The 17,871-nt window shown below is 40.8% G+C and overlaps 2 protein-coding genes across 2 annotated transcripts; one reads left to right on the forward strand and one right to left on the reverse strand.

The window, feature by feature from the left end:
- Window positions 1–258: 258 nt before the first annotated feature.
- Window positions 259–3,878, reverse strand: LOC112198315 (endoglucanase 8-like). Its single transcript, XM_024339418.2, is given in 8 exon segments — window positions 259–541; window positions 544–739; window positions 1,047–1,210; window positions 1,333–1,444; window positions 2,620–2,781; window positions 2,919–3,011; window positions 3,109–3,516; window positions 3,598–3,878. Coding segments are annotated over 8 exon segments (1,491 nt in total). The 5' UTR covers window positions 3,829–3,878; the 3' UTR covers window positions 259–416.
- Window positions 3,879–11,371: 7,493 nt separating this feature from the next.
- LOC112196967 (21 kDa protein) lies at window positions 11,372–12,229 on the forward strand. The gene has a single exon (XM_024337473.2). The coding sequence runs from the start codon at window positions 11,431–11,433 to the stop codon at window positions 12,040–12,042; it is 612 nt and encodes a 203-aa protein (XP_024193241.1). The 5' UTR covers window positions 11,372–11,430; the 3' UTR covers window positions 12,043–12,229.
- Window positions 12,230–17,871: the final 5,642 nt, after the last annotated feature.

The following is a 17,871-nucleotide window of genomic DNA, read 5'->3' on the forward strand; positions in this document are numbered from 1 at the left end:
CTGCAAATGAACTATTGGGTCCTTTCACGACCGCCCCAACCAGCAAGTTCAAGTTCGGATTCCGGCTCAAACAATTGTCTTCCAGATCAATCAAGAAGGTGATGTGCCTTGTTTCGAAGGTCACCAACTAATGCCGTGAGTATGAAACAATCGTCTTCCAGACCACCCAAGGAGGTGTTGTGCCTTGTTTTGAAGGTCACAAACTATTGCAGTGAATATGAAGGATATACAAAACTAGGTAGGGCTTTTGAGACTAAATTTCATATCTAGGCTTGGCCCATTTTCTTTCTTCATTAATGGAAATTGAGGAACAATTAGAACCTTACAAAAGTAACAACAATTGGTAGAGTGGGGGATTGGTGGGTGACTATTGGCGCACCACTACAAATTCTCATTCACTGTTTACACTTGTTGAATCAATAGTGGGCTGCAAAATATGAAAGTAGGCCCACAAGCGGCGCATTGATGTACGTCGTGGGCTCAGATTCTTGAAAGTAAGGCCTTGAGTCTGGAAATGCATCCGAGCTATTGGGTCCCCCACGACCGCCCCAACCAGCAGGTTCGGGTTCGGATTTGGACTCAGAAAATAGCGAGAACCGGCTTTGCATCCGATGCGAGCAGGATGGGCCTGAACAGACGGAAGTGAGCTGCCCCGGTGGTGTATCCTTTGTGGGTAACGCGGCCCATATCCAACCATGTAAGACATCCTCAATGGATTGTCACCCAAAATGTAGTCCACCTGAAACCACCACAACTTCGAAAATTACAATACTATCCTGATACTTAAACGTAATTCCATAATCAGCCCTGTCCTTGGATGCTTGAGCTTGTAGGTCATTCAATCGTGTTGACAATTTCATAGATTGGGTATGTACAAAAGAGCCAAGTGGCAGTAAGTTAAGGTAAAGTGAGACAAGGACAAAATCTAGCCGTTAATTTGTCTGATGGAGAAATGGTCCATGATTGCATGAATTAAAGAGAACCCGAGAATAGTAGCGTAGCCTATCTAGATTTGTAGGGCTCCATTGGGGTTATATTTACGTTACCTGGCGTTTAGCCAATTGTTTGAGGAAGGCAGCGGAGGCGGAGGACATGCCACATGGCACGTTCTTATTGGCATGGCTTAGATAGTTCGAATAAGTCAAAAGTAGGAACGAAAGCGAAGTTACATGCTGCATGTTACTCCCTCCAGGCTTGAAGATCAAACCACCTACAAAACAAAAAAAACGAACCCTAATCAATCACAAAACGTATTCAGCAAGTAAAGCAAACCCTAATTCCTTTTCTTTTTTTAGGTTAACCGTTAACAAGCAAGCCCTAGCAGAAAAATACCTGGAGAATATTGGACTTGGGTATGGGTAAGTCCAGGCAAAACGGAGCATATAAATCCATCTGCATTCTGCTTGAAAGATTCGAAATAATCTGCTTTTCCCATAAGCACTTCCTGCCAGACATTTTTATATAATTGAAAAATATATGAGTGCATTACCCAATGATATTCATATTCATGAATCAAGATAATCTTATTTTTATAACTCAATAATGTTCTTACACCAGTTCAGAAACTTCAGATATATACAAGATATGGTGAATATTGAAACCTCCACCCTGGTAGTGAAAAGCCCTCAACAAGGGGTCACACTCCGTTTGGGAAAAGTTTTTTTTCTGGAGAAATTATGGCTAGAGAAACTGAATGAGTATATAAGGTATGGGACGAACCGATCGTTCCCAGAACTTTAAGCACATGCAGGTCGCAGTACGTGACTCACTTATTTCAACTTTTAAGGACCCACGAGAGCCAGACCCAAACATGGAGCTGGAGACCTGCAGCATCACTTTGCTTTTTCTGATGGAAGCGACAACACAAAGCCAAAATCCATGGACGACCCCAAAAGTCATTCCAATCCCTTATGACAGAAAGCCTAATTCTAAGGCCAATCTGAGTTCTAACAGGAACTTTTTAACTAAGTAGGAAGTAATTGCACTAAACACGCTCTTGAAATCTGATTATTAGAAGAGTCTTTACCGAATAAGGGTGCATAGCAAACAGTAAAACGCTAACTTGAACTTGAAGGTGCATCATATTATCATGTGAAATCATCAGGATTCATGGACCCTTTCCTTCAATTTTGTAGACTATATTATCAACCTTTTTGGAACTTTACACCACCTAGCTAATCCTGCATGAACATCTTTTTTCTAGTTTATTTAAAGTTGGCATAGCTCTGATTTTATTCCCATTGATCTTGGATGTACGGACCGCTACAACCATGTACAATGTACACCTCAGTTAAACAAATAATTAAGCATCGCTAACCTATTATCAAGTTGATCCAAATACTATAGTAGATGGTCCACCACATGCAAAGAAAAACATACATAAGTGTCACGGCAATGGCCATATGAACATTTCGATAGCACGGCTCCAACGTTTAGTCGTATTTTATAGGCACGTGAAGCGCAAAACATACCAAGTTAAGATCTAAATACGAGTAGTAAGGAACAGTTGTCACATTCCAAACAATAACATAAAGACAAAAGGAACAAAAACCCGAATCGAGATAATGATTAAGAATGGAATAATAATTAATAAATTAAGGTACGGATCTGCTTAATTACCTTAGAAATGAGGACATTAATCCCAGCATGCTTGTTATCCCAACCAAACTCGTTAATGGTATCTCCAGCTCTCAACACCACCTCGTTTCTCACTATGTATTCTCTGTAATGGCGCCTTCTTGATGCCTTGTGCAACCACGCTGCTCCCCACAGTAACTCATCCTGCACATTCACGTATATTATAAAACCCACTTTAACGGCTAGGAATTAATATCAGGATTGTGGCTCATCCTGCACATTCACGTATATTATAAAACCCACTTTAACGGCTAGGAATTAATATCAGGATTGTGGCTCACCTGGAAGCCGTTCACGTCGCAGTAAAAAGGGCACACGGCGTTTCTGAGGCTGGAGCTGTACGCACCACGATGGGTGTCAGCGAACTCGAAAACCTATGGAAAAATTATTGACGGTCAGTTTCACTATTTTACCCACCCGAGGTTAAAAATTAAAGTCGCAAGTCATTAAACCAGTGTGACAGTGATGTACCCTAACGGCTCGATTGAGAAGCAGTCTCGAGTAAGCGGGGTCACGTGACCTGAACACGATGGAGGCAGCGGCGAGCGCAGCGGCGGTTTCGCCTGCCACGTCGGATCCCGGGTTGTTCCGGTCGATTTTGTACACCGTGCGACGAGTGTCCATGTCTTCCGGCCTCTCCCAGCAGTTGTGGTCGGAGTAGGGGTCGCCGACCTGGACGAAGACAACGCCGGGAACCGCTGTCGCCTTCAGGAGGTAGTCGGTTCCCCAACGTAAGGACTTGACGGCGTTCCTCTGCTCCGACCCCATGATCCTCCCGAAGTCTATGATGCTCCACGCCAGCAAAGTCGTCGTGAACGCCATTGGAAAGCCGAACTTGACGTTGTCGCCGGCGTCGTAGTACCCGCCGGATAAGTCTACCTGTAACAACATGTAATATATAAATGTGCTTCGAGATATTAAGATAAAGCTTTGAAAAGTTGAGGAGTTGTTGTAGCTTACGCCGGCGGTGGAGCCGTCGTGCAATGCGGAGTCGTGGCGCCATTTGAGGCGCTGATCGGGTGGGAGCTTGCCGGAGCGCTGGCCTTCGAAGAAGAGGATGCTCTTGCGGAGGGCGTCGTGATAGTCGTGGCCGGCGCTGGTTGGGTGGAGAAGCAGGAGGAGCAGCGAGAGGACTAGTGCTGCGCGAAATGCGGGAACATTTCCCGGGAAGCAAAGGCCATTTCGCGCCATTTTTCTGGTTAGCCGAAGGGAGAACACTGCTTTTTAGTAAGGAGAAACCGTCTTTGGGGGGTTCTTTATAAGAAGAAAAAAGACGTCATTGGATTCCAGAGCTACCGCGAACGGGAGTTCAACACGTGGACCGATGTGACTGGCATATGGTGCTCGGGTTCCAACGCGGTCTTGCTGGGCCGGGCTTGGAGAAAAACGGTGTTGGTATGTGTTTGGTATCATAATGATCACCGTTGAATTTATGATCGACGGTGGATTGGAATGAGGCTATAGGGAATTCGGAGGGAGGTGGGGATGGTCCATGCACGGGTTGATGGGCTACACGTGGAAGATGTGATGGGGTGGGGGCCCAGAAAGAGTCACATGAGAGCATTCCGATTTCCAATGGATTATATGGAAGAAGGGAAGGAATGCTTTTTGGAGGGTCAGAGATAGGTTGACTGGTGCAATGGGAATAAGGGAATGGGATTGAGGCGGAGGCATGTGAGTCTGTGATAGTCGTTGGAAGAAAATTAAAAACTCAGATGGGGATTTTGGTACACCAAGGATATGTGTGGTCCAAGTGGGTAATTAAGCATAGTGGGCTTAAGAAAAAGGTAGAGGAAGGAAACGTTTTGTATGGGCAAGTAGCAAAGAGAAGATCTTCAGTACGACTGTACAGTCATTGGATTTGTCCGACTTTTAGTACAAGTGTTAAAAGATTGCGGGTGTTTTTAGTATTTTGCGGACCGATAACAGAGAAGATGATATGAGTACAAAATTTTAAAAAGAATGGACCTGTCAAGTGGCAAGGTCATTCTATCAGTAGTTACTATATGTTTACTCAATTATTGCGGTAAAAATGTCAACTCAGAACTTTCATTGGGTTAATTTTGCAGAAAAAGGTAGAAATCCAATGGGTAAAATAGTAATTGGCTGGCTAAAGGGAAAAGGCCGAAAGGGAAAGCTATATCTTTGGGTTGCTTTTTAGAAATGGAAAAGAGTCGAGAACTCGGAATAGGCGCACAGCTAGAGTACTATAGGCTACAACAAATTAGCCAAATTGGGCTTCAGTCCATGTAGCAGTTAATTCAATAATTGCAGCCCATGTTATAAAGATTCAATGTCAGGGCCCCTTAAATATGGTAAAAGAATTGTCACACGGCAATGTTGTTGAACACGTTCCTAATGCAGTGGATTGTTTTAACCCCAAGGTCCAAAATATCTTCATAATAACCGAAATTTCATTGATATTTTTGTAAGTTCACCTTACCGATATTTCAAAGGATATTTCTAAGTGTTGGTATTTTGCTGATATTTCAACCGAGCTTCGATTAATGTAATCGATAACGGCGATAATGAAATTGAAAACAAATCGAACCCATTTAAGTATAATGATCCACCTCAAACCAAAGCATTTGGGACCATTTACTGGGCTAAACCCAACAAAACCAACTTCAAAACTTCACTATCGGCCCAATCTGACCCGTGCCCAAGCCCAACCAAAACATACTTTTTGTGGTGGACAGATGGTCAAGTCCTTGACAAGGCCATCAACAGTCCTATAGAGAAAAGAAAAAGGCAGTCTCGGTTCAATTTGTTGAAAGTTGAAACAATTTCATACCGTATATAAGAAACTCACAGCTGAAGACTGAAGTTCTAGTGATAACTTCGTTCAAGTCACAATAGTTGTGCTTATTCTTTTATACAGCTAAAGATTTAGTGCTATGCGATACGACTCAGTTCATATACAAGGCTGCCTTCCATACTTGCAGCGACTTTTAACTGTGCATCCAAAATCAAGCTTAAATGACGTTTCAGACGAAAACCAGTCCTTTCCTTCCTTGCCTTTGAGGTCAGAAAACGATAATGAGGATTAGAACTTTTCACATGCAAAAAGAGTGTTCCCGAAGTTATTCCTGATGTCTAGGGGACTACTAAAACATATGAATTCGTTCAAACATTCTAGCTACAAATCAGACCATAGTACATGATTTGTATTCCAGCTTGCAATTTAATAATCAATTTCGATACCGAAAAAGACAATGTTTGAAAAAATCTCGTTCCTAGTCTTTAGGCATGTTGCTGCATCTAGGATTTCTTCTAGGTTTTCAAGTCCTACAATTAAGTTCAATCTGGAAAATGACTTGGTATCTTTAGCCATGAAACTTAAAGAAAGATATAGTATGTTTACTTGGGGTTACAACTCTCCATATTTAACGCAGCTGAATTAGGGCTAATGATGGATGGGGTAGGGCCATTTATGCATAATGACCCATCAGAGAGCAAGAGACAGCTTTTATGGATGGAATCATTGTTTTAAATTCCTGGTTCAAAACTCAATTTAAAAACACAATCTAATGGATTTTTCAATGATGAACATGTTTCCCCTTTGAAAAAGAATCAACTTTAAACCAGGAAAATCTGCCCGGCCCCGGCTAGCTTACTCATTAAGAGCTTTTTACATGAGCTGAAGTGTAGTTGGGGGTTAGTTTTGCCTCTGGTTTTGCTGTGCTTCGAGTCAATTACGGCGATGAGCTCGTGATTCAATCATATCTTCTCCCAACAGCTTCGCAAGTGGTTAGGGCTAAGAGATTATAATCACTAGGTTTGTGGTTAATCACTAACAGAAAAACCGGGGCTGGATCCTCCGCTTACTTTATGCGTTGATTCCTATGTTTTTCACGAAATGGATATGGTTTTAAAGTTTGAGTTTATCTCTTTTTCGTAGATGAGCTTTACTTCTTTTAGAATTTATTTTGCTTTCCAAACGACACTACATAATAAACATACTGCTCATGATATTTGAGCTTCTAAACTTTATGATTATCCTAAACGCTATCTTCTTTAAGTTTTCGTGATCGTTTTTGTATAATAACAGACAAAAAAGATCTAATTTTCTAGAAGCACTTGTAGTTTTGGACCAAAATATACATACATGATTGATGAGACTAAGAAGTTAGCTATTTTGGTTTTGCTTATACTGATGTTGAACTAAGGCACGTCTAGCTAGAAGGATTGAATTAAGGGAGTGCATGTTACTTGCACAACTCGTCATATTGGTGGATGGGCATCGATGGCTTAAAAATGATTTTGTGACCCACTCTATGCTAAAAGCTAGACGTTAAAGTTGCACGCTTTGGCAAAAGTTTGGCCTAGTAAACTAAAGAAAAATTAGTTCTATTGTATAAGAAAAGGTCCCAATACTCACAAGTCCTAACTAACACACCCATCATGAATCAACCGCCTCAAGAATAAAATGGTGAGCCAATAGCTATATATGATTGGGATGCTTCTATTGGTGCCGTTGACGACGTCGGTCGGCATCCACTAACCGTCAACTTCTCAGTGCACCACTACTGCTATGTCTATGCACCACCAGCCGCAATTCAAAAGCCAATGCTATTTGGCCGGCCCTTGCTTTGTGTTCTTATTCTTTTAAGTGTCACTCTCCACTATTTGATGTGAATAAGAAAAGAAAAAGTACTCGATTAAGCATTTTATATGATGGAAGTAGACAAAAATCATTCCTAGGGTAATAAAATCTAGTGAAAGTTGGAACTTGGGATCTCTGATTTCATATTATCAGATTCGGTTCAATATTATATTATAGATATTTGTGTACGAAATCTGTGTCAGAAATCTTTTCTGATTTATTACAGGGTAGAAAATTTATAATTAAGTTTATTCGTTAATGATGTTTAAGGAGGAAAATCACCGATAAGCGGATTATTCGTTAATGATGATTATTTCTACTTCCTTCTTGTTCGTGAAGGAAAGAGATAGGTCAAATAAGCCTATAAACCCTACGCAAAATAACCAAAAGGCAATGATGGGGCCTCAAATGAGGCCTAAAATTCAATGCCTTAATTTTAGGTATCATGACATGTAAGTAAATACAAGTTTACTTCAAATTCAAATAATATATCTTGCAACATCATAATTTTGCAACATCAACTTAACCCTTTTAGTGAAAAATTTATTATTAGATCCAATCTTAACTCTTTCTTATCATATTATATTTTTCTATCGTTTATTAAGAGAATTTAATATTACTTTAATGATCGGATTTCATAAGTTGAAATTACGATTTCAATATATTTTCTTTCCATTTTTATGGATCCAATTATATTTTTGACTTTTCTTATTAACTTGTTAGTATAAGAATGATTAATTACCTTCCATACATTTCATTAAATTTCTACTTTTTACACCACAACAAAACTATATATATATATATATATATAGCCATTCTCAGGTGCGGACGTCCGTACCTAATCTAAAGGTACGGATTTCCATTTTTTCCCCCCTTTCCGATCACACATTTAGATCTTAACCGTTCATTTTTTAGGTCCTAATGTATAGATCATCTCTTCAAAATTTCAACCAAATTGGTGATCGTTAAGGCATTTAAAACTGCAATTTACCACAATCAATACGAACGGTTCCGAATCTGTCTAACCGGAACCGTTCGTATTCATTATTGTAAATTGCAGTTTTGAATGCATTAACGATCACCAATTTGGCTGAAATTTTGTAGGGATAATCTATACATTAGGACCTAAAAACTGAACGGTTAAGATGTGAAACTATGATTGGAAAGTGGGGAAAATTGAGAAATCTGTACCTAATCCTTAGGTACGGACGTCCGCAGCCAAGAACCCCTATATATATATATATATACAGATCCTATCCAGAGCGAGGCATCGATTTGAAATTTCAGAGCGAGGTTAGGGTTCAGGGTCACTTTTCGGTCGCATATCCACATCTCAACCGTTCAGTTTCTAGGTACTAATGTATAGATCATCTCTCCAAAATTTCAGCCAAATTGATGGTCGTTAAGGCATTGATAACTGCCTTAAAGCTAGTATGGTTCAGGTTGGACAGATTCAGTTCGTCCATTGGTTTAAGCGAGTTAGATACCTTAAAGACCATCAATTTCGTTGAAATTTTGCAGAGATGATCTATACATTAGTACCTAAAAACTGAACGGTTGAGATGTGGATATGCGACCGAAAAGTGACCCTAAACCCTAACCTCGCTCTGAAATTTCAAAGCGATGCCTCGCTCTGGATAGGATCTGTATATATATATATATATATATATATATATATATATATATATATATATATATACAGATTTTATCCAGAGCGGAGGTCCGCTTTGAAATTACGGAGTGAACTTCGAGTTTTCGGTCACTTTTAGGTCACATATCCTCATCTCGATCGTTCAGTTTTTAGGTACTAGTGTATAGATCATCTCTGCAAATTTTCAACCAAATTGATGATCGTTAAGGTATCTAACTCGCTTAAACCAATCGACGAACTGAATCTGTCCAACCTGAACCGTACTAGCTTTAAGGCAGTTATCAATGCCTTAACGGTCATCAATTTGGCTGAAAATTTGCAGAGAAAATCTATACACTAGTACCTAAAAAATGAACGATCGAGATGCAGATATGCGACCGAAAACTTGAAGTTCCCTCCTTAATTTCAAAGCGGAACTCCGCTTTGGATAGGATTATATATATATATATATATATATATATATATATTCATACGAGTGTGAGGGTCTTACATTTTGGGTGCGGCTATTGTCACCCTACTATTTTCTTTGTTCACCCTACATGCTCATTACACCATACATATTAATTTTGATTATTAAATTTACTTATCTAACCCATTTTTGTTTCCAGAAATATCCTTATATAACATATCTAAATATATAAAAAAATTAACGAAAATCTCTCATTTAATTTATACCAATAAAAAAACTAAAATATATTAAAGTTTCCTAATGAAATCATAATCTGATTTACTTCCATTTTTTTATTTTTTCTTTCAATTTCAATGTTCGTCTATTTCAATAAATGTCAAAAAATTAGTAAGTTACCAACTATGAGCAACAAAGAAGAGAATGATTTTTTTTTTCGTGTTTTAAATTTTTACTTTCAGTGTTCACAAAGGGTATTGTAAAAATTTTGACAAAATTAACACTAATAGTTTTGTGAACTGAATAATGAATTAATGTTGAGGAGGCAACAAAAAGACAAAAAAATAGTAATAAATTTTAATTTGGGTGGAGAATATGAAGATTGATGTTATCCAATGAGAAATTAAGTAGTCTTTTGAAAGGAGGCTGGTGCGGCTGCCCTCAAGCCTTGATTAATGAAATTGCAGAATACAAGGGGGGGACATAGAGTCTGAACCCCATATTACAATAAGCATACAGAGAATATCCTGAAATAATACCAGGAGTCTCAATAAAATCTATGTATTCTAACAAGCACCAATTAGCAAAGAGTGCACGAATGGCTACTCTATTTGCTTTGACATAGCGGTGACATACCAGAAAGATAACTCTATAACGAAGAAGCATCATTACAAATTGCACAGCTTTCCCACTATGTTGCCGCATGGAAATAAATTCGGTTCACTCATTTTCATTCTGCTACTAGGAGGTTGCGTCCATTTGATCAAGCAAATAAACCGCCACCTCGCTAGGTTAGACAAAGCACATTGAGTGTGCATACCAGGACAAAGCCCACGTCGCCATACCAAAAAGTGGTAGGGAATTATTGCTGACATAGAGCCAGTACTAATTAAAAATAGATAAAAATAGCAATAAATAGAAAGGATAAACGGGTCAAGGGCCAAAGCCCAGACCTAAAGTTCAAAATGCCCAGATCGATGTAGCTGACTGCAGAAAGCATAGCGCAACCCTCCTCCCGGCGCTGCCCATGGCGTCCCTCTACCGTAACCTTCCTCGAAACCTGTAGCCTTGCCGCCCCTCCTCAGATCGGAGGCATAACGCCTAAACCAAATCGAGTCTAATCGATCCGATCTGAAACCAGTGGTTCTCGACGATGCAATCATCCGGCAATCTCCAGTAGGCGATCTCCGAACACACGATAACATCTCTAAGCATCCACCAGGCCGTCGGCGCTCCTCCCTATGGAAAGGTAATGCCGACCCAGCCTTCTAGTCGTGAATCCGTCGCTGTCCTTCACCGTCAAGTCCTCCAAACGCCCGGGACAGCAACACCATCCTTCTGCAACCTACACTTCGACTGGCCCTGTTACCTCTGGACACAAGGTCCCTTCTTGCTAGTCCGACGCCGCCGCCAAGAGGGCGTGCCGCCGGACCAGGCGTACAATAGCACTGGACGACCAGATGCGACTCTTTTAGGGTTCCTGAAATTAAGTAGTTTTTGTATGTAATTAATTAGTTATGTATTTCGTTTTCCCTACATATTTGTATTTTTGAAAATTAGTGTACTTATTAGTAATTTTGCAGTTGGGTAATATAGTTTTTCAAATGTCTGTAGGGTGAACTAAGAAAATAGTAGGGTGGCAATAGCCGCTCCCTACATTTTTAGTTCGCTTGAGGCCCCCGGCAAAGGTGATGCGTGTGCTTGACAAGGTATGACATATCAGATTGAGATCACAAATTTTAGGCTTCAATTGAGGCCCACAATTATTTTCTAAGTTCCAAAAACATCTGTGACCCCAATTTTAAATCTTATTTGAGGCCAACAATTACTTTCCGAAAACCAAAAGCATGCACAGCGAGAAAACTGAACAGTAAACCTAAAACATTCGAACATCCAAACAAACTGATCACCATGAAAAACCCTCAATCCGTCCTCCTACTCCTCCCTCTCATTTTCCTCTTCTTCCACCGTCCAACCTTAGCCGTCGAATCCCCCTCCTCCTCTCCCACCCCCACCACCAACCCTGCAGATTTCATCCGCACAAGCTGCGCCACCACCCTATACCCCGAGCTCTGCGACTCCTCCCTCTCACCCTTCACCTACACCGTCCAGTCAAACCCTACTCGGCTTGTGATGGCAGCCATCGCTGTGAGCCTAACCAATGCCAGACGCACGGCGACTTCCCTCGCAAGCCTCTCCAAACAAGCCGACCCTAAAGTCGCCGGGGCCCTCCAGGACTGCTCCAGCAACTTCGGAAAAGCCATCGACGAGATTACAGATTCCCAAGAGCAGATGAAGACGTTGGGGTCGGGTACCGGGTCGGTTAGGTTTCAGCTGAGCAACGTGCAGACTTGGATGAGTGCGGCGCTTACGGACGCGGAGACGTGTACGGATGGATTTGAGGACGTGGAGGACGGGCCGATCAAGACGGAGGTGGTGAACCAGGCTGAGATGGTGAAGAAGATGACAAGTAATGCGCTTGCGATCGTTAATGGTCTTGCTAGTAACGGCGCACCGCCCTGATTATTTGTGCTAATTGATTATGCCGTATATCTAGCTTCATAAATCATTTAGATAGCTATCGTTTGGTCCTTTAGTTGTGCCTTGATTAGAGTTCGTAAACTGATCTTTACTTGGAGTGCAAGCCAGCTAATGTTATATTATACTGGTGTCTTGAATTTGAGAATAAATTTTAAAACTTATTTCATTGTTAGAGTTATCCACAAAAAATAAGATATAAAGAACTTTAAGAATGAGCTTTTCATTCGTTACACCGAGATGAATTTTTCTTTATTCACATTTTACATCCGGATTGTAAAGCGAATATTACTAGCATTTTCTTTCAAGATATAACTATATCGTTTTATTTATTTTTATCTTGATAATATAACTAGTATCTATTGTAATGAAATTGAATGACCGATTAAACAGTTGCAACTGACTATAGTTCGAGGTGTCTCTGAGCTTCTCGAAGCGACCTAGGTTTTCGAAACTTAGGTTTCGACTGGCGGCGATCATGGAACGGCTGCGCCGGGGGGGGGGGTAACTCAGCATCGATTGTGTGGGCTGCGAGAAGCTTCTGGTTCGGAGGCTTCCTGATCATGTTTGTCTTCATTCCTAAACCAAATCCGGCGGTCGCTGGGTGAGTGGCGGAGGCAAATTGACTTATCGATCTGAGTTCATTTGGTGGTTGTGGATCAGAGTAGCTATGACTGAGAGGCGAGTTGTTTTGAACTTTTGACTTTCAGATCGGGGATAGGTGCGGCATCTGTCTCTAGGCGGCGGCTCGAGTCTAGGTCGGGTGGATCTCTAAACCATCAATGGCGGAGGATCGTGGTCGACCTCCGGATCGGTGATGAGTTGCTCCCTCCGATGGCTCGCAGAGGGTCAATCTGGAGTGTGAAGGAAGGTTAGGGGCTTAGCGTCGACCGGAATGGAGTCTTCTGGGTCGATGGCACAACATTGGCTCAGGAGGCGACGGAGGTGCGTCGGATTGGTTTCAGGTCGCTTTCCGGTTCATATCCCTAGCTTCAGTTTATGGCTTGGGCCGAACCTAGGGCAGTGGGCTTGTGGGTTGGTATGGGTTGCTGGGCTGTTCTTTTTCTTTTTTCACCTTTTGGATTGGGCTTGTTTTAGGTTGTTGAGAGGTGGCTGAGACCTGTTTTTTTTACCTGCTTTCAATAAGTATCCTCATTTTGTTCGGTCCTTGGTTGTAGCTATTTGTTGGTTGATGAGTGGCGATGTACACCAGGATGGTCTTAGGCATCAATACTTGTCAGTTCAGTGGCTCTGACTTAGGGTTAGATAGGTGTAGGAGTTTTTACTTATTGTTCTTTTACTTTTTTTTTTTTTTTAAGTTTGTTTGAGTGTACATTTGGTAGCTCTGCTTCCTGCATGCTGCTTTGTGCATTGAGTTTTAATATGAGGAATTTTCAAATTCCTCTAACTTGATCGAAAGAGGTCATTATATTAATGGAACATGATTCCGTTCCCTTAAAAAAAAATTCGAATGACCGATTATGTCACGCCCCTGATTTTTACAACAATAAAAATCGATATATATAACCCCATAATTATATATGCGTGAACGTCCAGTCATCAATACCAAATACCTGAAATCTTTTTCCCCTTAACTTACACACATATTGATGCCCGGAACCCTCAAAGTTAATATACACTCGCTCCAAAGAGTTATATATTACACAAACTTACGAATTAAATTGTCAACAACAAAATAAAACGTAAAGGCTACTCAGAGTAACTATACAACGGAAGTCCTTATCAAAGGTAAAGTCACAAAGATGGCTTCCTACCGTAAAGCTGCTAACTCGCTGCCTCAACCTCGATTATCCTAACCTGCAGGATTAACCCCTACACCGTTGGAATGGTGCACCGGGTTGCCACACAACAAACCCGGTAAGCTTTTGCAAGCCCGTATGAGTAACTCAAAACACCCATGCACAACTCACGCCAAAAACGAGGAAAACCTTTCAACTCGCGAATAAAGAAAACATACCATGCTTCCAAAAACAATACTCTTTTCCCAAAAGAAACAACGAAAGTCACACCGTGACAAAATCATATAAATCGTTAACCTAACAATTCAAATATGATAAATCGATCCAACCTGGATAAAACAATAATTAGGTCCAACCTGGACAAAACAACAAATAGGTCCAACCTGGACAAAACAACAAATCGGTCCAACCTGGACAAAACAACAAATCGGTCCAACCTGGACAAAACATCAACACAAATAAATCATACCTATTGTTAACCTAACAAGTAGAATATGATAAATTGATCCAACCTGGATAAAACAATAATTAGGTCCAACCTGGACAAAACAGCAAATAGGTCCAACCTGGACAAAACAACAAATCGGTCCAACCTGGACAAAACAACAAATCGGTCCAACCTGGACAAAACATCAACACAAATAAATCATACCTATTGTTAACCTAACAAGTAGAATATGATAAATTGATCCAACCTGGATAAAACAACAAATCGGTCCAACCTGAACAAAACAACAAATCGGTCCAACCTGGACAAAACAACAATCGGTCCAACCTGGACAAAATATGTACCCAGGAGTCTTAAGTAACCTACTTAGATCCCTAAAGTACGATGGCAGACAGACTAGAGCTCTAACTGAATCGTAACCTGACACCCGGCCAAGGTTCAATCTTACGATATAATATTGCCATGAGGATGCAACCTGCAACTCCGGATCCTTAGGCCAACCTGACCCTCAGATCAAAACGTTAAATCAACCCAAAAGGAGAAATCACAACCTGTGACTCTCAAATCCTCAGACCACCGGTCGTCAGATCAAAACGTTAAATCAATTCAAAAGGAGAAATCACAACCTGTGACTCTCAAATCCTCAGACCACCGGTCGTCAGATCAAAACGTTAAATCAATTCAAAAGGAGAAATCACAACCTGTGACTCTCAAATCCTCAGACCACCGGTCGTCAGATCAAAACGTTAAATCAATTCAAAAGGAGAAATCACAACCTGTGACTCTCAAATCCTCAAACACTTTTTAAAACAATAGAAATACCATTTCCCACCAATTGTTTTCCAAAAGCCACAACCCAAAACAATAAAAAGCATCGTTCATGCATATTGTTCCACAAATCCACAACTAATACGTGAATACGTATGTATATATATACATCCCATAATATATATATGTACACACATAGTCACCTACTCAGAAATGTCACTAATACCATCTATAGTTTGCAGTTAACTAAATAACTCTCAAAACACTAAGGGTGTTCCCGTTGGTGAAATGAACTTCGTGAGATTACTCACCTCAAACTCCTGCTGCGTCTTCAATACAGAACCGAACCAAAACTATCGCCAACAACTCGTCCAAATATTTCGTCAAGTACCTAATCACAATCGATTTCCACTTAGTAATAATTCACAAACGATTTAAGTCCGAAACCCCTGTTTTGAACTAAAATCCCCAAAGTGGCGCCAATCGAGGCGAGACCACATCCGAGACCTCCCAAAGTCTCTGGAATACGTCCACGATCGATGTGACCAAACCACAAGTCGATCGGACGCTCAAATCCTCATGGATAGCATAAATCGATCGGTATGAAACTGCAAAAATCATAACAATTCCAAACGAACTCCAAAACTTGCATATTATATATTGAAACGCTCGCATCAACGAGTAGAACATATATAATAACAGAAACAGTTCCTTAAGTGGCCGAAACACCGCCGGAACGCCACCACAGACGGTGGTGCACCGCCGCCGGCCAAAAACACATTATTTCACAAAACTCCAAACATCAAAAAGCTTCATCTAAGCATGCTTGTGAATTCTCATAACTAGCTCGAAGTCAGAAAACAAGCATAAGGGGTCGAAAACTACCTCACAAGCCGTGAACAGTAATCCAACCCGAGTTGATCGAAGTTTCACGTGAATCGATCCAAACAACCACCAAGGATCGATCGACGAGGCCGTTCTGAGTTCAACCAAGAAGACTCGAAGCCCTGCCGACGTCGGAACAAGGAATTCCGACCGGGTCCTAAAACACCAACCTGCACCGCCTTGCAGCGCCGCCGTGGAGGAGAATCGGCGCTAGAGGACACCAGAGGGACGACCAGACGGAGGGGACGATCCTATCTGGAAAGTTTCGTCGCCGGAGACCGCCGCAGTTCGCCGGAAAAGTCGGGTCGGATCGACCGGGTCCGGGTCGGGTCAGTCGGAATATTTCGATTCTGAAGGTGCGAACGAGAGAGAAGAGAGAGAAAGGAATAGTTTCCGGAAATGGAAATTATGAAAATAGTAAGTTTCTCCTTCGGGAAACTTCTATTTATACCAAAATGGAAATTCCTTCCAATGGCCATAACTTTCTCATACGAACTCCGATTCTCGCGTTCCACATGTCCACGAACTCGTATCGACGCGCTCTACAACTTTCGTGAAGGAAGTTTTCGGAGAATCCCAACGAATAAAAAGTCAACCTTTGGCAACCCCCTAAAACCATATTCTTCAATTAATTATTCGCCCGAAACACTTCCGCTCCATCCACGAGCCACGAAACCGTCCAACAACCATAAATTAGATTCCGGAAATTCCTCGGAAAATAATTACGAATTTCCGGGGCATCACAGATTAATAGTGTAACTAATTAAAAATTTAATTCATTTAGTTGGTGTGTTTGAGACTTGAGAGTGACCCTTGTCAATTGTTATAAACAAAAGTAAGGTAAAAAAGTAGTGCAAGCACTAGTTGTGGTTGGTACCAGATTTGTATAATGTAAGATTCTGCTAGATGATTGTTGGCTAAGCTCACTTTAATAGATTTTCTTTAAGAAAGGGAAACTAGCCACTAGAATATACTAAAGCACATTTCACTATTATAGATAACTCTAAAATACGATATTTTTAAAAGCAATATGTTTCATTTAAAAAAGAAAAAAAAAATCTAGTGTTACTTTTTTTTATCTTTTTTTTTTATCCTACCCCTCCTCACCCTAAACGGGGCTCAAACATATGACCTCTCAAATGGGAGAAATTTTTCAGTGCTCCCGTAAGTCCACCTGGCAATCTGACATGGTGTGACATTGCAATCAAATATTGACACATGGATTTGCTAAAGTTAAAACATAAACTCAGTTTTTCATTCTTTTGTGAAATGACCTCTATGGGTCTTCTCTTTGCCATGAGATAGTTGTCTGGGTCTCTCTCTCTCTCTCTCTAAAAGTTTCAATCTCTCTTATCCCTCCTCTCTCTAAAGTTTCCATCTCTCCATCTCTGCCACTGGACGCAACACCGGCGACTCCGAGCTCCAACTTGAGGGTAATCGTATACTACAACGGAGCCAGCAGCGGAAGGCATGTTCCACGCGCCGTCCTCATGGATCTGGAATTGGGACCATGGATAGCTTTAGATCATGGTCAGATCGATTCTATTCTCAATATGATGATCATGGTAGATTCTAGTTTTTGAGATTCCAATTCCAATTATATACTTCATGACCTGGTGTTTCATAAATTCAACTCTTGAATCACGAAAGTTGCTCAAGAGATATAAGATGGCATAGATGTTTTTTCTTCTTCCTCAGAGAAAGAATAATAAGAGAAGGCATAAATATTGACGGAGAATGAACAGACGTTGGAATGGGAGTGAGAGACATTAGACATAACACATGATTAGAAAGTGCTGCCCAAAGCTGCGCAGCCAAGTATTATACCTTTAGGCAACTCTGTCTTATTGAGATTCATTTTAGACGTATAAATGGCTCATAAATTAGTGCCTTTTATCATCTATAATTTTTTTTTTGTTTATTTAATTAGTTAGTTGAAAGATCTTATTGGCT

Source organism: Rosa chinensis, chromosome 4 (assembly GCF_002994745.2).
Source record: "Rosa chinensis cultivar Old Blush chromosome 4, RchiOBHm-V2, whole genome shotgun sequence".
Taxonomy (NCBI): Eukaryota; Viridiplantae; Streptophyta; class Magnoliopsida; order Rosales; family Rosaceae; genus Rosa; species Rosa chinensis.

Coding starts and splice junctions, on each gene's coding strand:
- LOC112196967 (XM_024337473.2), top strand. CDS start 11,431: ATGAAAAACCCTCAATCCGTCCTCCTACTCCTCCCTCTCATTTTCCTC.